This window comes from Antedon mediterranea, chromosome 4 (genome assembly GCF_964355755.1).
Source record: "Antedon mediterranea chromosome 4, ecAntMedi1.1, whole genome shotgun sequence".
NCBI lineage: Eukaryota > Metazoa > Echinodermata > Crinoidea > Comatulida > Antedonidae > Antedon > Antedon mediterranea.
The window spans coordinates 8,412,161-8,436,673 of NC_092673.1; the positions used below are offsets into that span (position 1 = coordinate 8,412,161).

Below are 24,513 nucleotides of genomic sequence, written 5' to 3' on the forward strand. Positions count from 1 at the left end.
TCACGATTATGAAGTATGTGTTAAAACAATCCATTTAACTTGGTACCGATTCGGATTGCAGTCGTTATAATTATTACCGCTGTTTTATTTGTACTGTACATAGGCCTATTATAATATCAGAGTTTATAATAACGCTTGTAACACTTGTTACAACCGTTAATGTAGAAAACGCCAGCTTATGTCGAAACAACCGTTAATGTAGAACAACCAACCGCTTATGTAGTAAAACCTCCAGCTTATGTAGAAACACCAACAGCTTATGTAGTAAATACAAATCAACGCCAGCTAATGTAGAAACAGTTAACAGCTTATGTAGTAACGAAAATTGCCTCCCAGCTTATGTAGTTACTATCGCCAGCTAATGTAGAAAATGTTATACATTTTACAAAAATGTCTCATTTATGTGCCAGTGCATCGATCTTTACTTAGCTATCAGTCTTTTCACCTCTCGTAAGCAACCAACTTTCTAAAACGACCACACATCGTAAGCAACCATCTCTGTTAAGGGACCGCTTCTCATAATCGACCACCTCTCGTAAGGGATTACCTCCTCTCATAAGGGACCACTTCTCATAACCGACCACCTCTCGTAAGCGACCACCTCTCTTAAGGACCACGCCTTTCGTAAATGACCACCTCTTTTAAGGGACCACGACCTCTTTCTCTCTATTAAAGGACCGCTTCTCATAATCGTCAGTGACGACTCTTTTAAAGGACCACCTCTCTTAACGACCCCACCTCTTGTAAGTGACGACCTCTTATAAAGGACCACCACCTCTATTAAGGGACTGCTTCTCATAATCGACCATCTTCCATCACAATGACCTCTCGAAAGTGACCACCTCTATTGCGACGACCAGTGTCTCTGTTAAGGGACCGCTTCTTATCATTGACCACTTCCGAGAGGTGGTCGATTATGATAAATGGTCCCTTAAAAGAGACGGTGGTCGTTCAATAGAGGTGATCACTTACGAGAGGTGGTCTATTATAAGCAGTGGTCCCTTAATAATAGAAACGGTGGACGTTCAACAGAGGTGGTCACTTACCAGAGGTCGTTGTGACGGGAGATAGTCGATTATGAGAAGCGGTCCTTTAATAGAGAGAAAGAGATCGTGGTCCCTTAAAAGAGGTGGTCATTTACGAGAGGTGTGGTCGTTAAAAGAGGTGGTCACTTACGAGAGGTGGAAAGACTGATAGCTAAGTAAAGATCGATGCTTGCACATGAATTATAGACATTTTTGTAAAATATATAACATTTTCTACATTAGCTGGCGATAGTAACTACATAAGCTGGGAGGCAATTTTCGTTACTACATAAGCTGTTGACTGTTTCTACATTAGCTGGTGTTGATTTTTATTTACTACATAAGCTGTTGGTGTTTCTACATAAGCTGGAGGTTTTACTACATAAGCGGTGGATTATTCTACATTAACGGTTGTTTCGACATTAGCTGGCGTTTTCTACATTAGCGGTTGTAACAACGCTACTCATTTTGTTAACATCAATTTGAAGGTCATTTTGAAGACCAGCTTCTCCTGTCTTTCATGCATGAAAAGAGCAAATGTTATATCAAATACTGTACTGTGATATATTTGGTTTTTAATTTCGCGTACCAATTACCTTTTTAATTTAAACAAACAGAACACAGTACTAGTCTAGGCTCTAGCATTTTGCCTTAATGATGGTAAAAAAGTATGTTTGCACATAATGGCGTTTCGCACGCATAATACTTTAACTAAAATATAAAATTCTATCCGAATACGTACGGTATCTTTAATATTGTTTAAAACATTATATCTACTAATGTATAATGATTTATTCCACTCCCACCTGTCTCTTTATTCAGTTGTAGATAGGTATCGTTTTCAATTATAGCTACCAGGCATTTTGACATATGATCGCCTTTAAATATACCGATACTCGGTACTGAACTCTGAGCGATTGGATTCAGTTTGTACCATGGGTAGGCCTATATTCCTTATTGTGTTTAAAAGTACATTACGTTTAATGTTAATGGAGTAATTTTAATTACTCCATTAACATTAAAAGTATTATTAAAATACTGTATGATGTTTGTGTTACTTATGAGTTTTTTTAACTTTATGTTTCGTTTTAAATTTTAAATAATTTTGTTTTACTTTTAGTTTTTCAATGAATTCCTGTTTTGAATAAATTTCAAATAAATAAATTGTTGGTTGTACTGTTTTGTAAAACAACAATTGTAGATCCCACACAGTCATGACTTCTGACCTGTAATTCTGAATTTTTAAGCAGGTACTTTATTCAAGGACAACTCGTTGCTTTATTCGCCTCCACGACGATTAGATAGTGTAGTTGTTATTTTTCTCGAATTTCTGTAGGCCTATTGTCGACACACTCGATTTTATTCTCGCCATTTCCGTATCTGTTATGCCTTCCAATACATAGTTATATTACATTGTTGTAAAAGTTACACAGTATTATTATGGTTCTATCCCACGGAAACCTTTTGATTGTATAATTGTGTGATACGCTAGGCTTATAAATATTACCATACTCCCCGGCCAACTTTGGAGACCTTCATTTGTGATTGTCCCAGCCTCCCGCTTAGGTTTTGGATTAATTTATTAGATATTGATTAAAGATGGAAGCATTGATTATTGAATAAATGAATGTTTGTTAATAAAACCTGACTACCTTGTGTATAACTCGGATCCGGCTCGTTTCATAGATAGAACACTTATGTTCTCCATTCAGCTCATGCATATGCATTGTGTACATTAATTTCGTGCTGTAAATGTATTGTTCAAATCTGGTTAATGTTAATGCATTTTTCTTTTAGGTGGACCGAGAATATGATGAAATTAAGCGTGATTATTGTCATCATCGGATTAAATTCTAACTTGGTAGCGCCTGTTCTTCAGCGAAAAGGTATGAATACAGTTATCTATCCAAGCCAAATAATGATACAATCGGGGATACAATACCGGTAACGTACGATATATAATATTGTTCATAGACTTTACTAATGATCATTGTCGTGTCGAGTGGCCAAGTGGTAAAACAACATCACACTGAAACTCCTCGAACATTGTTCGTGGTAGACAAGTATTCTCGGATAAGTCAAAGTCAGGTGTTACAAATCCGCATGTGTATTTTGAACACAGTGCATCTTTCAGAAAAGTTGGGATATACTTAAGCCACTGTCTTTATGCTGATACAAAACTGAAACGAAATAAAACAAATCTTAGACAATTGTAACAATATCTATTATTATATAAATACAACTTATAGTATTATATTTGGAATGAGACATACAATATACAGTGTATATATAAGTGTAATATTAAGTTGACACACATTAATTTTTAGTGATTTACCGTCTTTCTTCTATTTGTTCTTATCCAACAGATGGACGATTTGGAGGTCTTGGAAGAGACGAACTGAGCTCAGGGAAGACAACAAATATACCTCTATCAACCTATAACCCCTCCACTATAGACCCACCTTTACAAAGTACAACTTATAATTTTGTCACAAAGGAACCACTTAAAATACCTGCAACGTCATCAGCATCTTCAGAAAATATTAATTCTTTATTTACAAATCAACAAAAAAACAATATTTCTGATGGAATACTGGACACAAAATCAGAAAGTTCTGTCGGGGAACCGCCTCCTGGAAATCGAACAAAAGAATTACATTCTGTAACTAATAATACCTTTTATAAAAGTTTTAACGAAAAATCTATTTATACTACTGTTACACATAAAGATGCGACTAAACATCAAGAAAATGAGACAGACAATAGTCATACTTTATCAATGGACCAAAATCAGTATTCGAATATAAACGGTTTAGAGGATAATAATAAAACAATATCTTACAATACAGAGACTTATAATCCGCAAAATGTCACGAATACGTCAAATTCAAAGTTATTTAAAGACCCATCGTTAGTGGATCAAGAATTTCAGGACGACGCAGAACGTGGTTCCGGGGCAGAAGATTTCCCAAGATCTGCTTCGAATCGGATGTCTGTCAGATATGGTCAGAAAGGTGAAAAGGGTTTTAAGGGACCAAGGGTAATTATTGTCAATTTTTACGATATTTTTCTATAATATTAGATTGAGTTATGCCGTCATTGTTTGTAGACCCAGCCTGTCATGCCTTTTACAGACCGAAGCTATTAAAATCATTAAATTCCTAATACAACTCTTATCTCAACATAAAAAGTTACCATTTAGAGGTATAGGTATTTTAATTATATTGATATTCACAAAACACGGAGCGGATGTGCGGTTAAGCGGAAACCCGCTCCGGGATAGATACAGATTTTACGCGGGACAAACACGCGGTATTATCCGCTCTTTTGTGTATATTGGCCTATACACGAAGTACAGTACCGTAATGTACAACATAGAAACCACGGTCCCCGTAGGGATCTGGTTTGTTTATTAAGCGTATTATTGAATTAGACCTATTATTGTTGATACTAAACATAATTCTCATTGGTTCCTGAGAGTTTTGAAATTGAACGTGATTAACCTGGTTTTCATTGTATTATTAACTGAATTCAAAAAGCACATTTCTATCAATGTATATGTTACTCATGTAAAACATGTTCTTAATTTCAGGGCATAATTGGAGTACCTGGGCTCCCGGGTGTTCGTGGACCAAGAGGTGAACCGGTAATGATTCTACAGTAATTTAAATTTAAATATTACCAGATGTGTTGTTAGGCAATTAATGCTGCAATTATTAGATGTAATTCACAGAGCCTATAGTATTAGGTTAGATAACCACGGATGTAATTGAGGAAGCATTGTGATTAATTAGTGTATGCTACTGATACGAGCGTTTGAACGCAGTTTTACCATACATTCTCAATTTCTTTGTGACTACACTCAGACTTGAATAACTATAAGAGACCTACGAAGTGTTATACTAAGCGTTAATACTAGAAGAACATGAACAGTTTTACTAAGCTGTATAAATAAGACGGGTTTGTTGTTAGTAAATAATGCTGTTGTTTTTAATTACATGGTGAAACGTGAGTTTAATGTTAAAAGGAGAGTTGTACAACAAATTCCAAACTCCTTTAATCAAACGAATAGCTTCACGTTACTGAATTTAATCCAATTTCATATTGATAGAAATACAAAACAACACAGCGAATCACTACAAAGCTAATTATTTTTGTAATTTACCCAATATAATTCTACACTCATTTTATATTTGATTATAGGGAAAGCGCGGGCGCAAAGGTCAACCTGGTCCAATTGGACCCATCGGACAAACGGTAGGTTTTCACTGCACAATCTAAACGAATCAGGATAACTTTTATGTAAATAGTGATATTCATAAAGCATAACTCATTGAATCTTAATCTTTCAAAACGAGGAAATAAATGTGTGTATAATGTTAACTGTTTTTTGGATCTAATCATGTATCAATCAGTACAAGCGTGACTTTGGTAGGTAAATTGTAGGCCTATGTAGTGGATTTATTTATCTCGAATATATGTATGTCTGAAATAAAATGGAAATTAAATTATAGGAAGTCATCATTGTAGGTTATTAATAGTTACCGGTAGCACATTACATATGATGCAACTAGTCATTTCATGTAAGCTGTATGTCATCGCCAATTTTTTAAGCTTTTATGCAGAAATAAAGTTTGGCACAAAATCAGTAAGGACTCTAGAAACAACGTAGCATAACAATTAGTGTAGATATTTGTGTAGGCCTACAGTCAGACCAAACCCAGGCACTTCTACAAATCTAACATTTTGATTTTGGTATTATACTTACACTTTAGTGGGTATTCCCATATTCAAAGAGGTAAAATGGTCACAACTTACAGAAATAGAACTTCGTTTTCCATCATAAAAAAAAAAATTGTTATATTCATTGATTTATACTCTGAAATGCATAGAGTTGCTGTAAGATTGAACAATAATAATAATTTATTATCAAAAGTAGTTCAGAATGGTAATGTTGTTTAGTAAAAATAGATAAAAATAGCATTAGTACAGAAAGAGATTGGTATTAATTAAATTTGTATTAGCCTTCTTTAAACAGGGAAGTCAAGATCAGTGATATCACTGCAATATTGGTATTATAAATAATTAATAATACAAAAATAAAAACTGGACTAATTGATTTGTTTGTTAGGGGTTACGAGGTCACCCAGGACTGAAGGGGTATTTTGCACCACAAGGATTACCGGTAAGTTCAATATACTCTACCTGTGTTTCAAATTGAAGGTATGGTGGTTCATGGTGACTCAACCACTAAATACATTTAGGCCAACACTCGATTCTTCTTTTGCTAGACTATTATATTCAGTATTTTTTAGTATGTACATCATTTTGATTCTGTTTTGATCGTATTGCGCAACATGCTCGACTATTCACAGACTTGATAATTATTCCTCATTGATGAGGTATTATTATTATTATTATTAAAATGTATTCTATTTACGGTTATTATAGACAAAAGTTAAACAGAAAACACCATACCATCTGTAAAACAACTTTCTATTTTGTTCACACCCTCCATCATACATTTTAAATAAGTTGTATTACACAAAAAAATACAATCAGTTTTTTATGTTAGGTCAGACATTTCAATTCATCATTATTTATTTGACAGAATTGAAGATGTGAAAACTCAACCTTGAGCGACAGGATATTGAAATTCATAAATTTCCTTCCTAGAAATCATTATATATAGAATGGTTCGTGAGTCACATGGGTTTCTGGATATCTCAGTGAACCGCGTCCATGGCGACGAATTGCTAAACAACAAGCACTTAAAACGATTAGCCGTCATAATAAATATAAGTTTGCTTATTGAGAGCAATAATGTTATGATTCATTACACATTTGGTTACTAATTTGTTCTATTTGTTTTAAGAACAATTAATTTGAAAATGTAAATAATTGTGTAGCTATCGTTATTTTTCAGGGTGATTCGGGAATTGATGGAACGGTTGGTGAAAGAGGTTTAAATGGCATAAAGGTAAGACAATCAGTTTATCTATATTTACATCGTAAAGAACGACATGAAGAAACAGTATAAAAATAAAATATAGTCATGCTTTCGGTGACAATTTGTGAATAATTTGTAAATACTGCACAGGCATATCATTATGGGAACAATTCAAGCTGATCAACTTCTTTAAATATGATTGGAGTTACTTTTGTTTTGTTATGGGATTAATTAATTTTTTTACAGTACTTTATAAAGTATTTTTTTGTAAAAAGTTGATCAAGATAGAGGGCGTCATAATAGTTACCTTGTCGACATACAGTGATTTCAATTGATTTAATGAGTTTATTATGTGTTATAAATTCTCTTCATTTATGATTTTACTTTATTTTAATCAGGGTGAGCGTGGATTACCTGGGCCAAAGGGAAACAAAGGAATTAAGGTATAATATTAATTAATTAATGTCCACAATAACATTGACTACGTCATATTTTACCCACTGAGAAAACGGTATCAAATAAACGACGTGTCGGTTATAACATGTTTATAGGTTTTAGTGTGGCGCTTTATATTACTAATACTAATAGCCTAGTGGCTAAAGAATAACGGTAACAAGATTCGTGTCTGACATTTATTTAAAGCCAAAAAAATATAACACTTTTAATTCCGTTGACTTGCCCATAACTTGGCAACGTTCTATTAAATATCATTACTTACTGTTAATATGACCTAATTGTGACTGTCAATGTGATATTGACATGTCTGTGAATACAGATTGAGGTGGTTTACTTCCCTTGATGTTTTATTTATCACGGTCGAAATCATTCGTTTCGCTTAACAGTATCAGACTTGGATACCTATGCGTAGACGGTCGAGAAAGTGTTTTTCTCCTTCACACTTCCTTCCTTATCAAACAGTTTTTATCTTCAATTTATTAATTTTAATTTTATGTCCACAATTTAGGGAATTATCGGAGAAACGGGAATTAAAGGCGAAAAGGGGTTCAATGGACGAAGGGTAATTTACTGTTTTAATTTTGTATTTTAGTTAAATTGAAAATACCAAAACAGTTTGGGTTATCTGTGTTATATTTTGTTTTGTTTTTGCAGGGACCAAGTGGGAAAACAGGACAGCAAGGGCCGGTCGGTATTGAGGTACTAATTTTGCTCTGTAATGCCTACTCTACGAAATAAAATAAAATGCTTTAGTAGACTTACATAGTTGTAAACCTGGTTGTAATATCTAATCTAAGATATTGTATAGCACTCTTGTTCCTAACCTAATATCAACGTATGTTGTATTAAAACATACATTTTAACATTAACGCATGCGAATCTTTTCGCATTTACATTGAAAATGTGAAGTATCTATTTATAGGCTATACATTACCGTAGTAAGCATTAATAAAGGAATTGATACACATATTGTAATTGACCTTGTGATTAATTTTAATTAAAATGGAATATAGTGTACGTTCTCAAATTGTCTATTAGTACTTGTTTTATTGTTATAGTACGTTTTGTAAAAAAAATAATGGGTTTGAATTATTATTTTATTACTATAGACATTATCTATTAACCAAATACATTGTTAAACTTACACTTTGATATTTCATAGGGAAGAAACGGTTTTCCTGGTGTTCGTGGATTCCCAGGACCAAGCGGCGAAATTGTAAATATACAATATTTTTCGTTATACATTCAATGAATCCATATAAATTCGAATTGCTTTTATGTCGCTTTCATTAAAACGCATGCCACTTAGTCCTACATTTGTTTCTTTCCTTCAGGGTGTTCCAGGACCACAAGGCCCCCGAGGTAGAATTGGACCTGAGGTAAGTAAAGGCAATTGTGCACTTGGAAGAGTAAATTACTTATCTAACTGCCGTATTTCTTTGTCATGAGAATCTTGCATTTTCTTTCGTTTGATGATGTTGGATAAAGATAATAACAATTAGCGACAATGTTGTGAAGTAAATTGTATTAATTAATTAATTAACTAATTTAATTTCTAAACTATTTATATCATATACTGTATTATATTGTATACAGGGACACATTGGGCAACCTGGTCTCCCTGGTGAACTTGGAAGTGAAGGAAAACCAGTAAGATAAACTTATTATTAATACATTATTTTCCTTTTCCTTTTAACGCGATTAGTAATAATGATGACTTCATTAATGATACACTTCTATTTCAATAGGGTCTTCCGGGCAATCCGGGAAGAGATGGAGAAACAGGAAAGCCGGTAAAAACTTGTTATTAAACTTCATAAAAGTGTTATATTGGCAATTATTGTAGGCTACTTGTTTTTTTACCGTAAACGTCTATATAACATTTCATGCTCAGTGTGTACAATAATTCATATATCTGTATAAATAAATAAAAATAATAATACATTAACTATTGTAACATACTTGTTTATTACATATGTTTTTTTTTTAAGGGTGAACTAGGACCCCAGGGACCACAAGGTCCACCTGGACCAAAAGGTCAAAGTGTAAGTTATCTTATCTATTCATTAACAACTTGATAAAGAACCCAGTTTATTTTATATCGGAAGAGAAGTGGGTTACCCTGGAGTAATACTGGTCCATCTCAGCCCTGTTGTTCACGCTAGGCGCTGCATTATTGTTTCCATAGGTCCGTAGATGACGAACTGTCGCAATGAATATTATCACTTATTGATGAATGTTTAACTACTACGAATTAGCTTTGCGTCGGGGAGCCATGTTGATTGGTAAATGTTTTGCCAAAACCTAATTGTACTTTACAATTAATACATTGAGAACAAAATATATTGTCCGCTATTCTGATTGATGAATTAACCGAGAGTGAACCTGTCCGGACCGGGACATTTAAACTGTGTTTACTCAACGTGTTCACTTGTAGCCTAATGTACGTTTAGGTCAACTGCCACGAGAGCTCTAGGTTGATGACACGACAGTGAGTACACTAGTTTACATAGAAGTTACATAATATATAAGTTGGCATTGTCTTTCAACACAAGACAGATTTAAGTTATGTTGGTTACGCTACTGAATTACAGTATAATAGTTATGTTTATGTTAATCTTAATACATTTAATAGATGTGTTAGTTGGCAGTGATACTCGTTTCAGTATTGTAATCATTTTAGGTTGCAAAATGTGTGTGTGCCTTTGCTGACATATATTGGCACATTGTATTACATTCGTCAGTTAATCTTGTTTATTTTTGTTTTATTCAATGAAGGGAGGACAAGGAGACAAAGGTGTACCCGGATTGAAAGGCCATAAGGTGAAACTGCTTTTTATATATCTTTTATTATTATTCTTTATTTGGTCAAATATAAAAAACATATATCAGAAATTCCTCTTATATGCACTGCAGAGATAGTAACAAATATACATACAAAATACAAGTCATTATAAAATCACATATAAAATAGCAAAAAGTCAAAAAGTCTACGATCCAGGTGTTCTCTCCATGAGTTAGCGCTGGACAAAATTGTTATAGGTGACAATAGATTGTGGGACAAATGATTTATTGTAGCATTTAGTACGGCTTCGAGGCAGACGGATACGAATATTAGATGGAAGAAAAATGTATTCCTTATGGAGCGGGTGGTCTGTTTGGGAGAGTATACGTTTTACCAAGGAGAGAACACCTGCATCATAGTTGAAATTAAGTACGTATACATCAACTCCAATAACCCGCCCAGTCCTTCTGGTAATTTTATTTAGTAGTTCCTTATCCTTTTTATATAAACAAGCCTACCAGATAATTCTACAAAAAGATATAACACTAAGTATGGTCGACTGGTAGAACAGAATAAGAATTTGTTTTCTAACATTAAATTTCCTAAGTTGTCTTAACAGATATAGCCGTTGTTGTCCTTTTTTATTAGTTATCCGCTTGGTATACCAAGCGGATAACTCCTTGTTATTGTATGAGATCAACATTTTTGGTTATCCGCAACGAAGTTGCAGGATAACCTCTTGTGATTGTACGAAATCATCAACATCAACTTTTTATTAGTTATCCGCACTTGGCGGATAACTCCTTGTTATTGTATGGGATCAATATTTTTTTCTGTATTATTCTTCTTTCTTTCTCGCTATTTTTGTGTAGAGCGTTTCTCTAAAATGTGTAAACATAACATTTTATAACTTTGACAACATGTGGGCATTTACGTGAAGTTGTGCACCTCCTATTTTTGAATTACGTCAGAGTTGCGCAACGTGACTTACGCGCGATTTTATGATTTTTTATGATTGATCATAGATTAAAAACTAAAAGTGATTTTTAATTGACACTTTGTGAAAGTTTAATTTATATCATGCGCTAACTTTCTGTTTGAAAAAAATTGCGTGTTTTACACAAAGTTACGCGCGCACGCGCATTTAAAATTTCAAAATGGGCAAAAATAATTTCTAATCAACTTTCTACGCGTTTCATGTCATTTTAAGCATGTACAAAATTACCGCGCGCGCGAAAAATATTACGCGCACGGTGCGTATAGAGCATGAAAATCATGTTTTTTTCTCTTGAATTGTGATTTTCCAGCCTTTCCTAGTCATTTTCAAAAAGATTGACATCATTTCAAATTAAAATTACGTCATACGAACACGTTGATTTAGCCCATTTGCGCGCGTTTTAGTTGAAAAAGTTACAAAATGTTGTCAAAATTATGCCTATTTTGAATGTTTTATAGCTTCTCAGGATCAACGATTACCCCTAATTTTTTTAACTTAATATGTAAGCAGATATGTTGTAGATATGAATTCATGCAGAATTTTTACCTCACGGATGTTGTGACGTCATCATATGGCCACACGAATGTAAAATATAGAATTTTTTTGTCTTTCGTTATTGCTCATCACATTCAATGGAGCGCATCACGCTTATACGTATTTCTTTTTCTCCGAGATTTTAATATTGTCTAGGTCAATCAACTATCTTTCGCATGAGATAAAAATATTTTAATTTTTATGACGTCATCATGCCTAAAAATTTTAATTACGTGGGTCATTAATTTCATCTTTACAGTAAATTTTAATCTGTAATAGCCCGTCAAAATAAAATGTGATAATCACGATTAAAACATTTTCTGGAAGCTCTTGGATTGTAGATATGAAATCATGTGAACATTTTGCCAATCAGATGCTGTGACGTCATCATATTGCAAGTTAAATAAAAAAAGTCGTATTTTCATCTTTTGCATCATAGTTCATTATATTTAAAAGAGCGCGCATCAATATTAAACGTATTCAAATTTCTTCTACACGTTAATATGTTGTTGCTGAGATAATTTGCTTCCGAAATTGCTATCTTAGTGTTTCATCTTGATACCGTCGCCATGTTACAAATTTGAATAAATGGCGGGTCCCGTGATTTCACCTATTCTACACTGTATGTAACATGTATACAGATTATACTGTTTGCATGTATATACTATATGACACAAAATTGACAGAATTCAGCACTAACAACATATCATATTCTTCAGATCAAGTCATAATGCCATAATTTTTTCTCTGTGCAATATTCTAACGTATGACGTGCACGTGGCGTTTGTCGTGCGGATAACTAACTCGTCAAAGTGACGAGTTACATGTCTAGTTTCTCTTCTTTCTTTCTGTATGATTTTTGTGGATCGCTTTTCTCTAAAACTTGCAAACATAACATTTTGTAACTTTCTCAACATATCGTCATGCACATGAAGATGTGCAGCGAAGCTTTTCATGATGTTTACAATTGCGCAACGTGACTTACGCGCGATTTAACGATTTTGTCGTATTTAACATAGCTCGACAACCAAATAACATTTCAACTTGAAACTTTGCAAAAGTTTAATTTATATCATGCGCTAACTTTCTGTTGAAAAAAAATTGCGAGTTTTACACAAAGTTACGCGCGCACGCGCATTTAAAATTTCAAAATGCGCAAAATTAATTTATAATCAACTTTCTACGCGTTTCATGTCGTTTTAAGCATGTCAAAAAATCCCACGCGTGCGCACATTTTTACGTGTGCGGTGCGCACGTAGCATTGAAAACGTATTTTTTTCGCGTGATTTATGTTTTTCCAGCCTTTTCTAGTAATTTTACCAAATTTTAAACAATTTCCACTTAAAGATACGTCATACGAGCACGTCGAATTGGACAATTTGCGCGCGTTTTTTATGAAAAGGTTAAAAAATTCGTTTAAAATATGCCTTTTTTTAAACAGTCGTAATTTCTAAACTAGACGGTCAAATTTTTGTGGATGACATATTCTAGAAGTAGATGAGTTGTAGATATCGGATCAGGTATTAATATGGCTAACCGGACATTGTGACGTCATCGTATGGCCACGCGAATATAAAATTTAGGATTTTTGTATCTTTCGTCATAGCTCATCACATTGAATAGAGCGCATCTCCACTTATCCGTTTTCCATTTTTACCCCGATTTTGATATTTTCTAGGTCAATCAACTATCTTTCGTATGAGTTAAAAATATTTTAATTTTTTTGACGTCATCATGCCTAAAAATTTAAATCACGTGTGGCATCAATTTCATCTTTACAGTAAATTTTAATCTGTTATAGCTCGTAAGAATAAAATGTGATAATCACGATTAAAACTTTTTCTGGAAGCTATTGGATTGTAGATACGAAATTATGTAAAAATATTGCCAATCGGATGTTGTGACGTCATCATATGGCCAGTTAAATAAAAAAGGTCGTATTTTCATCTTTTGCGTCATAATTCATTACATTTAAAAGAGCGCGCATCAATATTTCACGTATTCAAATTTCTTCTACACGTTAATACGTTGTTGCTGAGATAATTTCCTTTCGGAATTGCTACCTTCGCGTTTCATTTTAAAACCGTCAACATGTTAAAAATTGCAATAAATAGCGGGTCCCGTAATTTCACCTATTCTACACTGTATGTGATATGGATACAGATTATACTGTGTATACTACATATGAATTTAAATAATAACATTCAGCAATAACAACATATCATATTCTTCAGTTCAGGTCATAATGGCAACGTGAACACTTCCTTTTGTCCTCAACCTATCCCCTTAATGTTAATGTTGCACCACTTGCGCGGCGGATAACCAAACTCGTCAAAGTGACGAGTTACATGTCTAGTTTTTCTGTATTATTAGTTATCCGCATTTAGCGGATAACTCCTTGGAACTGTCCTGTGTCTTTTTTTTTTTTTTCATTATTCTTCAGTCTTTCTCCCTCACTTTTTGTGCAGAGCGTATCTCTAAAATGGGTAAACATAACATTTCATAACTTTGTCAACATATGGGCATTTACGTGAAGTTGTGCACCTCCTATTTTTGAATGACGTCATAGTTACGCAACGTGACTTACGCGTGATTTTATGATTTTTTTAAATTGATCATAGATTTAAAACCAAGCGTAATTTTGTTTTTACATTTTGTGAAAATTTAAGTCATATCAAGGGCAAACTGTTTGTGCATAAAAAATGGCATGTTTTACAAGAAGTTACGCGCGCACGCGCGTTCGAAATTTTAAAATGCGAAAAATTAATTTCTAATCAACTTTCTACGCGTTTCATGTCATTTTAAGCATGTAAAAAATTCCCACGCATGCGCAAATTTTTACGTGTGCGGTGCGCACGTAGCATTAAAAACATATATTTTTCGCGTGATTTATGTTTTTCCAGCCTTTTCTAGTAATTTTACCAACTTTTAAACAATTTCGACTTAAAGTTACGTCATACGAGCACGTCGAATTGGACAATTTGCGCACGTTTTTGATGAAGAAGTACAACAATTTGTCAAAATTATGCCTTTTTTTAAACAATCGTAATTTCTAAACTACACGGTCAACTTTTTGTGGATGACATATTCTGGAAGTTGATGAGTTGTAGATATCGGATCATGTATTAATATGGCTAACCGGACATTTTAACGTCATCGTATGGCCACACGAATATAAAATTGAGGATTTTTGTATCTTTCGTCATAGCTCATCACATTTAATAGAGAGCATCTCCACTTATACATTTTCCATTTTCACCCCGATTTTGATATTGTCTAGGTCAATCAACTATCTTTCGCATGAGTTAAAAATATTTTAATTGTTATGACGTCATCGTGCCTAAAAATTTAAATTACATGTGGCATTAATTTCATCTTTACAGTAAATTTTAATCTGTTATAGCTCGTAAGAATAAAATGTGATAATCACGATTAAAACGTTTTCTGGAAGCGATTGGATTGTAGATACGAAATCATGTAAAAAATTTTCCAATCGGATGTTGTGACGTCATCATATGGCCAGTTAAATAAAAAAAGTCGTATTTTAATATTTTGCGTCATAGTTCATCACATTTAAAAGGGTGCGCATCTATATTTTACGTATTCAAATTTCTTCTACACGTTAATATGTTGTTCCTAAGATAATTTCCTTCTGAAATTGCTATCGAAGTGTTTCATTTTGATACCGTCGCCATGTTAAAAATTTGAATAAATGGCGGGTCCCATAATTTCACCTATTCTACACTGTATGTAATATGTATACAGATTATACTGTTTGCATGTATACTATATGACACAAAATTGACAGAATTCAGCACTAACAGCATATCATATTCTTCAGTTCTTGTCATAATGCCATAATCTTTATCTGTGTGTAAAATATTCCAACGTATGACGTGCACGTGGCGTTTGTCGTTGTGCGGATAACTAACTCGTCAAAGTGACGAGTTTCATGTCTAGTTCTTCTTTCCTTCCTTCCTTTTTGTGAGTCGCGTTTCTCTAAAATGTGTAAACATAACATTTCATAACTTTGACAACATATGGGCATTTACGTGAAGTTGTGCACCTCCTATTTTTGAATGACGTCATAGTTGCGCAACGTGACTTACGCGCAATTTTATGAATTTCAATGATTGATCATAGATTAAAAACCAAAAGTCATTTAGTATTGACACTTTGACAAAATTTAAGTCATATCAGGGGCAAACTTTCTACGGATTAAAAATGGCATGTTTCACAAGAAGTTACGCGCGCACGCGCATTTAAAATTTCAAAATGCGCAAAATTAATTTCTAATCAACTTTTTACGCGTTTCATGTCATTTTGAGCATGTCAAAAATTCCCACGGGCGCGCAATTTTTTACGCACGCGGTGCGCACGTAGCGAAAAAACATATTTTTTTCTCTTGAATTATATTTTTCAAGCCTTTCCTAGTAATTTTGAAAACAATTTAGAACTTTTCCAGTTTAAATAACGCCATACGAACACGTTGAATTAGACAATTTGTGCGCGTTTTTTATGAAAAAGCTTAAAAAATCATCAAAATAATGTCTTTTTTTAAACAGTCATAGTTTCTAAAGTAAACCGTGAACCGTTTATTTTTATTACAAAATCTAGAAGTTGATGAGTTGCAGATGTCGGATCATGCATCAATAAGGCTAAAAAAACATTGTGACGTAATCGTATGGCCACACGAATGTAAAATATAGGATTTTTGTCTGTTTCGTTATTGCTCATCACATTCAATGGAGCGCATCACGCTTATCTGTATTCCTTTTTCTCCTATATTTATATATTGTCTAGGTCAATCAACTTTCTTTAGCATGAGATAAAAATATTTAAATTTTTATAACGTCATCATGCCTAAAAATTTTAATTACGTGGGTCATTAATTTCATCTTTACAGTAAATTTTAATCTGTAATAGCTCGTAAGAATAAAATGTGATAATCACGATTAAAACATTTTCTGGAAGCTATAGGATTGTAGATACGAATTCATGTAAACATTTTGCCAATCGGATGTTGTGACGTCATCATATTGCCAGTTGAATAAAAAAAGTTGTATTTTCATATTTTGCGTAATAGTTCATCACATTTAAATGTGCGCGCACCAACATTTTACGTATTCAAATTTCTTCTACACGTTAATATGTTGTTGCTAAGATAATTTTCTTCAGAAATTGCTATCGTTGTGTTGTTTTTTTTATGACGTCGTCATGTTAAATATTTGAATTAAAGGCAGGTTCCATAATTCAGTTAATATGTCATATAATATACAGTAGTACAATGTACACCAGCATAGTCTCTGATGTGAGCAAATTGTTGTTTGCCGCCCTCTGTATCATGTAGAATTAATGTCTCCTTTTATACACAGTGTACTGTATAATTATAATACGTTAAAAACTATAATAAGAGGTGGTCCTGTATTTTCGTGCACGTGGCATCTGTCGTGCGGATAACTAACTCGTCAAAGTGACGAGTTTCATGTCTAGTTTATTATTATCATTTTACGAATGAGGGTACTGTCTAAATGTAAAAGCTAAACTTTTCATTTGACAGGATGTTAGACAATAGATCTTTTGTTATTTAAACTTTGACCCTTGGCTTGTGTTATTTAATTAGTTGTTTTTTTTTTTTAATTTCATTCATTGGACTTGATAATGACCCCATGATCCAAATTAAATGTACTTACTACACATTTATTTTCGAGAAAATGTAAATCGACTTCGGTAGCTAAATTGTATTTACTACAAGCAACGATACATTGTTTTAAATTAAAATGTTTTTGTATTCCCACATTTTAACATATGTATTTACATTTTCATGGTTATTGTCAGGGTAGCAGTGGCAGGGAAGGGGAGAAGGGATTTTCGGGTGAAACAGGAGATAGGGTAAGTTAAGTTTGTAAATATAACAATATAACCTTATACTATATTGCAATAAAAGAATGTTTTACATTTTATATCGTTTCGACATTTCGTTAGAAAGTTGTGATTACCTTATGTTGTATGTTTATTTTGTAATGCTTTTGAAATCTTCTTTTACAGGGAGCTATTGGACAAATAGGACCACGAGGTCAAAAAGGAGATCGTGGATATAGTGGTGAAGAAGGTATTAAGGGTATCAGAGGTGAAACGGGATTTCCCGGACCACGTGTAAGAAATTATTCTTTTGTTCTGGGATGTATAGAATACCTATACATATTCGTTATTATATAGCTTTTTTGTTTTGGCGTTTAGCACAATTCCGTGTTTAAGATTAAGAATACGAATAATGTGAATGAATGAAGGTGGTAGCTTCCACAAAAAAAAAAATAAACATTTATCTCTATTGAGAACGTTGTGACGATTAGTTAATAATACCCATTATGTTTTTCATATCCTTGACAATAATGTGATGTAAATGTTCACATGTTTTTTTTCTTTCGTATTTGTGTCTTTGTAGGGGGAAGTTGGACATACTGGCGTAAAGGGTACCATGGGTATTCCGGGAAAAACTGTAAGTACGATTAATTGTTTTAGATAAATGAGGATTTATCTAGCGAATAGAAACCATTATTCGTTTTATAACACATCACCTGTCCTATTAGTTTAAATAAATTAAAATACACTTATTTTCATAATTAATATACATATATGCAAAAAAGAAGGCTACTGGAGTTTGAACGCTGACATTAGACGTCATACTCTATATTTTAGATTAATTTGATAATAATTAAAATATAACTTTCACCGTTGAAAAAAAAACACGAAAATACCGATTGCTCGTGATTATGAATTATTTTATTGCGTACGTTTACTTTTAAGGGTCATAAAGGTGATACGGGTGGTGTTGGTCGAGCAGGATTACGAGGATCAAAGGTATGTAATAGATGTGAATTTATATACATATTTAATCAATATTGTATTATTGCCGAAGTACATGAGATTTTAATCTCCTACTTCTCCTGAGCGACAAACACACAAATTAAGCATGTTCTACACTATTAATCACACAAAACAAGTATGAGCACAAAATAACGTTAAGAGAGAGCGAACTTCATCCATTTTAATAACACAATGATGGCCTGCTACCAAGTATGACAACGTAAGTTGATCCTGTCTGTGCCAACAGTGAACTGCGTATTTTAACAGAGTAAACGTGATTGTGCTTAGTTTTCTACTCTCGTTAACAAAAAAAAACTGTATTTTCGTATAGGGCAACAACGGATTTAAAGGACAAAAGGGCAGTGAAGGTAGACAGGTATGTTTTCCTGTTCATTTTTTCTTAAATTGTGATTTAAAAAAAAAGGGTACTTTTAAAGTTGTATTGTTGTTGTTAATACAAACATAATAATACTTTAGATTTATGATAAGCGAAATATTATGTAAGAGACAAGGTAATTTTTGACAGTAAACCTATTTATGTTTATTTATTCTGACAGGGAAAAAAGGGACGTTATGGCCCTAAAGGCAGAAGTGGCAGACACGGATCTCAGGTAAATTCTAAATTCTGTATGTAGGACTAAATATAATTCTCTTAATCAGAATTTAACGAATAAATGTCTTGAATCTTGAGAAGTTCGGGTAGTATAAATGTATCCTAAGATTTAATTAGCCGTGCTTTTCTATGTATTTTAATTATTATTTGATAAATTTATACCATAAATAGATAAGCTTTTTTAAGTTATAATTCATTTAATTACAGGGTGACACCGGAGCACCTGGTAAAGAGGGTGGAATTGGTCCTGTGGTAAGTCTTATCAGACGAACACTGTAGATAGCAAAGATCATGTGTATGTGTTAAGACTTTACTAAACACTATAACACACCTGATTGTATTCTGGCAATTTGGTGTTTGGATTAGTCAATTACGCATCACGTTTCATTTTGAATTAGTCCTATGTAACGAAAAAGTGAAATTTAATGGTGATACTAAGGCCCTGTTCAGACCCATGGCGTTAGACCGTTTTAGCGTACAACGTTACTATCAAGGTCACGTTACAAACCGCAGAGAAAAAAACGAGGTGTTCAGACCCATAGCGTACGATTATCGTTACAACGGAAGTACGTCATCCAAGTTGTTTCTAGTTGCATATTCATGTGCTCTTACCCACGTGTTTTCATCATTATTTCCACTGTATACAGGCCTAGATCTCAGCCCTACAATTATGACAAAATTTGCCGTAGATAAAACATACCTCAGCATTTATTTAAGAAAAATATAGTAAAGCCAAATTTCTGTTTCTATTGTTTTTATTTTGTAGTAAAAAACATTTTCCCCAGGCTCTTGTGTTACGAAAATAAAGCAGGCCTCGTAATGATGAAGAAAAAAATGATTGTGATTAGTCTATCCAGTCCAGTCAAAGATTATATATTCTTTGGTCCAGTCGGTTGAAAATAACCCTTAACTTGCTAATAAAAGGGAAACAGCTCCCCTTGTTTGTTTACTGATTTTTTTAGGAGTTAGGGGGTTTTCAGCATTAAACTTGTCCAGTCTAGTCTGCCTTGTATGAATGAGTGACTTGATGTCCCAGGCTAGTTTTTAGCTTGAATGAAATGCGTGAATGGCTCTAGGCCTAGCTAGGCCTAAAAGCGGATGGGATCGTAGTCCCTATGTTTAAATACAAGGTGCATGTATTTATGTCATTTGTTAGAAAATATAATGGTAATCAGTTGATAATAGTTTGTAGCCTTTGTAACAGTTGTATTTGTAGTGTAGTTAGGCCTTATTTATTCTGGCCTTTTTGTTATTGAAATCCATCTCACACATTGACGATACAAGATGTCAGTCTAGGTCAAACCTTGTTTCGCGTCATAACAGGAAACGTTCTGATTGGATACAACGTTGACTTACAGTAGCGTCGTACGCTAAAACGGTACTATCAACCGTTTTCCACTACAACGCTACAACCGTTTTGTACAACGCGTTGTACGCTAATCCCCAACTGTTCAGACACACATTCTTTTAGCGTCGTACGCTAAAACGGTCTAACGCCATGGGTCTGAACAGGGCCTTAATGTGCGGAATTAAACTTGATGTGCGCGCTGTCATAATTGTTCTATTCTGCGTCCGCTCTTTTTAATAGCCAAGCTTCCCGGTCGCGAAAACTTGTGTCAATTTACGATGTATACAGTATCTTGAATAAAAACAAATTAAGGTTTTGTATTCGCTGAATGGAAAGGATACTCCATTCGATGAAAAACTGACTGCTCTCTTTTCTACTTATGAAATACTCTCACCATCCAACTTATCAACATTCATTGTGTGTATAATATTTTATACTTATTAGTAAATGTCGTTTTTTAAAGGGTTTACCGGGACAGAATGGCCCACTCGGAGAACGAGGCAGAAAAGGACCCGAAGGAGATTCTGGGAGAAGCGGTGGCCACGGACCCACAGGAGATTCTGGGCAGCCAGTTAGTGTATAATTTGTATTTCTTTTAAACACCAAAAATAACTTCAATTGAATAGTGCTTCTATATAAATCCATCCAATCTAAATAATATGCATTCAATTATGTGATCAAAAGTGACGTAAGTCGCCCTCTTGACGTTTTAAGAACCAATTCTAGAGCAAGTGATTAATATTATAAATAATATGTTACGCTTTAATTCCTAAATTCCGTGGTCCGTTAAAAAAATCCATCTTCGCATTTAAATATTATGTTCTACCAACACTGGTGTTATTTTTTGTAGGGTCTAAGGGGGGTTGCTGGTGCACCTGGGCCTGACGGAGTGCAAGGTCAACAGGTAGGTTCTTATTATTAAAACGTATAGAATGAATAATAAGTAATAAGAACGAAAACACCATGGTTGAATTAAGGTATATGAGAACAATGTATTTTAAAGTCATAGTACCATTGGGAAAAAATTCTATTTATAAATTATAATTATTTGTTTTATTTTTTAGGGTCCCCCTGGTCCACCTGGTCCACCTGGAACTACTGGTTTACCTGGTTACACAGTAAGTACCTTGGCAATTGCCATTACGTTACAATTGTGCGTTATAAACAAGTAGGCCTAACTTGCACCCTTAACAAAAATGAGTGTTAATGTTGTTACCACATCAGATTATAGTTCCGTATTACTTACGACTGAAGAAGCTATAACATATGAAAATCACTAAAATCGACAAGTTATTTTTTTTATGTTAGCAAAATCTTGATGTTATCGGTTATGTATATTCTTTTTAGGGAAATAAAGGCCTGCAAGGATCTCGAGGTGTTCGTGGACGTAGTGATATTCGGGTAAATATTTTTTTTTAACTGTTACGTTTAAAGGTTTGCAAAAAAACCTGTATTGATAGTATAGTAATACTTAATACATCGTCATATTTATAATACTTTATTGTTATAGTATTATACCATTTCAGCTATTTGTATATATTTAAAATTTGTGCTTTTAATATTGTGTTATATGTTCAACTGGGGATGTATCTAAAGAAGCTTGTCATCGTCGCTGCTCTGTTATTTGTGTCTTGTATTTATGTTGAAGTTATGAATAATGTCTATATACACAATTAAACTGTAATATTTATCATATGGATGAAATAATCTACTATTATGATATATCAATTTATATCTCATAGGGTCGCCCAGGCGAACCGGGACTACCGGGTGAAATTGGTAGTGAGGGACCAATAGGAGAACCAGGGGTGCAAGGACCCCCTGGACAGGTGGTATGTATTTCACCATATCTATTGTTACCACAATATTTTATTAATAAAATGAAAATTGCTTGATTATAATTTGTTTAATGTATCCGTTTTACTGACAGGGGAACAAAGGAATAACCGGTGACCAAGGGGATAAAGGACCAATGGGAATAGAGGTATGTTCACATAATGTTTCACTTGCAATGGCTTTAACGGTGTTATTAAAATGTGTGCTCACCGATGAAAAGACAAGAATTCAAAACACACAATCTTGCCTTGACTGTTACAGGGCTCGAAATTTACTTTTTTTTCGACTAGCAAACTTTGCTAGTTGTAAAAAAATTAACTAGCAAAATCAGCAGCATAACTAGCAATCACAATTTTTTTTCGGTAAAATAGTTAAATTCTACACAAATCTGAATTTATTTAGGTGTAGACCTAGACCTAGCTTTTAGGTGTAGGCCTAGCTGCTAGGCAAAGCTGTAGTAGTAGTAGTACCCTTTTTAGCCAAATTAAAAAAAGATCAAGACATGCTTTCATGCTAGCCAAATCAAGGGCGTTTCGGCCTATGGACGATTCGTCCCGTAACGTTTCGGCCCACTTTTTTTTAGGTCGAAACTTTTAAAATTTGAAGCGGAACAAAATTGACTAGGCCTATGTATAAAATATTATTGCCGATGACAAAACTGAGTTTTATATTGTTTATATATCCAGACGTAATTAAAACATTAAATTTAATTGCCACCGAGCGAAATTGGTAGGCCCTAACTACTAATCCGTCCCAAGCTACGCCCGCCTCACTCCGCCGTCTCTCGCGCTCCACTCGTCTCTATCCAGGAAATTCCCTATCGCACGAGAGGCATGATGTTGGAATAATAGTGGGCTGATCAATAGTTTGAAAACAGCTTACGGCATTTCTTAAGTGAATTTTTATTCAACGTATTCTTCTTTGATGAATCCTTTGCTCATTGCTATGTAAAATCAGTAATTAAAGTTGTGATGCGAAAGTGTGTGTAATTTAATTCCACAGGTAAACAATATAGGCGTAAGAAAATCCATCGCACAAACAACAGGACCTCGTGGTGTGCCGAGGAGACGTTCTTCTCCAAAATTGGAAGAGTCCATTAAGTGGGGGGTGTTTACTATTTGCGAATCTATTAAATACGCGCTTCGACCACTGTGTAGGCAAAATATTTATTTCGTTAAATCCCTAAATTGATAATCGCGTATTCTGTAATCAGGTGACTGATGATGTAATCCTTAGCGACGTACTAAATGCACATGCTTTTGTGTTGGGGAAAAGCTTGCTGTTAATATAATGCACATCGTTAACAACTATGCTACCACATGATTCACGGTGCTATTAGCGTTTCCTTGACGTAAATTGGCGGCGTGTAAATGAAACAATTGTTTTCACCAAATTGGTTCCTATTAGCCGTTGTCGACATAGCGATTGGCGGCTAGCTAAAAAGTACGTATTTTTTCAAAAATTACACTAGCAAACATTTGCTAGTTATGAAATTTTCAACTAGCAATTATCAAGAATCTACTAGCAAAATGCTAGTTTGCTAGCGTGAATTTCGAGCCCTGCTGTTATTAAGTTAAAGTGCATACGGGAACGGGGATTGTTGTATTTTATCACGACATAGATGTTTAATTTTCTGTATGAAAAGGGCAAACTAAGAGTGAGAGTTTATACGTGTAGGACGATAACACATTATGTTTGTGGTGTAGTAATATAATGAAGCAGGCCTAGTGATTTGTAAATTGTATTTTCTTACAGGGACCAATTGGTGAATATGGCCTACCAGGCCCTATGGGAAGACAAGGTTTAATGGTAATATTATTAAATAATTATTTAAAAACCCACATGCATAATGCTATGCACAATGTTTTTATCCGAGGAATTACAAAGATGACTTATTGCTACAGTACATGGAACGACCGACGATAAACCGTCATTTTTTTTTCTGCAGAAAACAAAATACATTATAAACATTTTCATCTTAGAAAGATAGCCACTGTCCAATCAGATTACGTCATGACCAATAAGAACAACATAATCAATAGGCTCTACTTTGTTCCACTTAGGTTTCACCTTTTGTACTAATTTTGATGTTTTAAATATGT

General features: G+C 33.9%; 1 protein-coding gene across 2 annotated transcripts in view; it reads left to right on the forward strand.

Annotated features, from left to right (window-relative positions):
* Positions 1-24,513, forward strand: part of LOC140046539 (uncharacterized) — a 54,042-nt gene that overhangs the window by 14,054 nt on the left and 15,475 nt on the right. For both annotated transcript variants that reach the window (XM_072091224.1, XM_072091225.1), the window contains exons 2-30: positions 2,823-2,911; positions 3,392-4,065; positions 4,618-4,671; positions 5,229-5,282; positions 6,157-6,210; positions 6,952-7,005; positions 7,374-7,418; positions 7,940-7,993; positions 8,086-8,130; positions 8,594-8,647; positions 8,766-8,810; positions 9,028-9,081; positions 9,180-9,224; positions 9,423-9,476; positions 10,210-10,254; positions 17,586-17,639; positions 17,796-17,903; positions 18,193-18,246; positions 18,555-18,608; positions 18,946-18,990; positions 19,172-19,225; positions 19,435-19,479; positions 21,039-21,146; positions 21,426-21,479; positions 21,640-21,693; positions 21,923-21,976; positions 22,318-22,407; positions 22,506-22,559; positions 24,167-24,220. In XM_072091224.1, the coding sequence (XP_071947325.1) occupies positions 2,823-2,911; positions 3,392-4,065; positions 4,618-4,671; positions 5,229-5,282; positions 6,157-6,210; positions 6,952-7,005; positions 7,374-7,418; positions 7,940-7,993; positions 8,086-8,130; positions 8,594-8,647; positions 8,766-8,810; positions 9,028-9,081; positions 9,180-9,224; positions 9,423-9,476; positions 10,210-10,254; positions 17,586-17,639; positions 17,796-17,903; positions 18,193-18,246; positions 18,555-18,608; positions 18,946-18,990; positions 19,172-19,225; positions 19,435-19,479; positions 21,039-21,146; positions 21,426-21,479; positions 21,640-21,693; positions 21,923-21,976; positions 22,318-22,407; positions 22,506-22,559; positions 24,167-24,220 (2,302 nt within the window). The remainder of the gene's footprint in view (positions 1-2,822; positions 2,912-3,391; positions 4,066-4,617; positions 4,672-5,228; positions 5,283-6,156; positions 6,211-6,951; positions 7,006-7,373; positions 7,419-7,939; positions 7,994-8,085; positions 8,131-8,593; positions 8,648-8,765; positions 8,811-9,027; positions 9,082-9,179; positions 9,225-9,422; positions 9,477-10,209; positions 10,255-17,585; positions 17,640-17,795; positions 17,904-18,192; positions 18,247-18,554; positions 18,609-18,945; positions 18,991-19,171; positions 19,226-19,434; positions 19,480-21,038; positions 21,147-21,425; positions 21,480-21,639; positions 21,694-21,922; positions 21,977-22,317; positions 22,408-22,505; positions 22,560-24,166; positions 24,221-24,513) is intronic.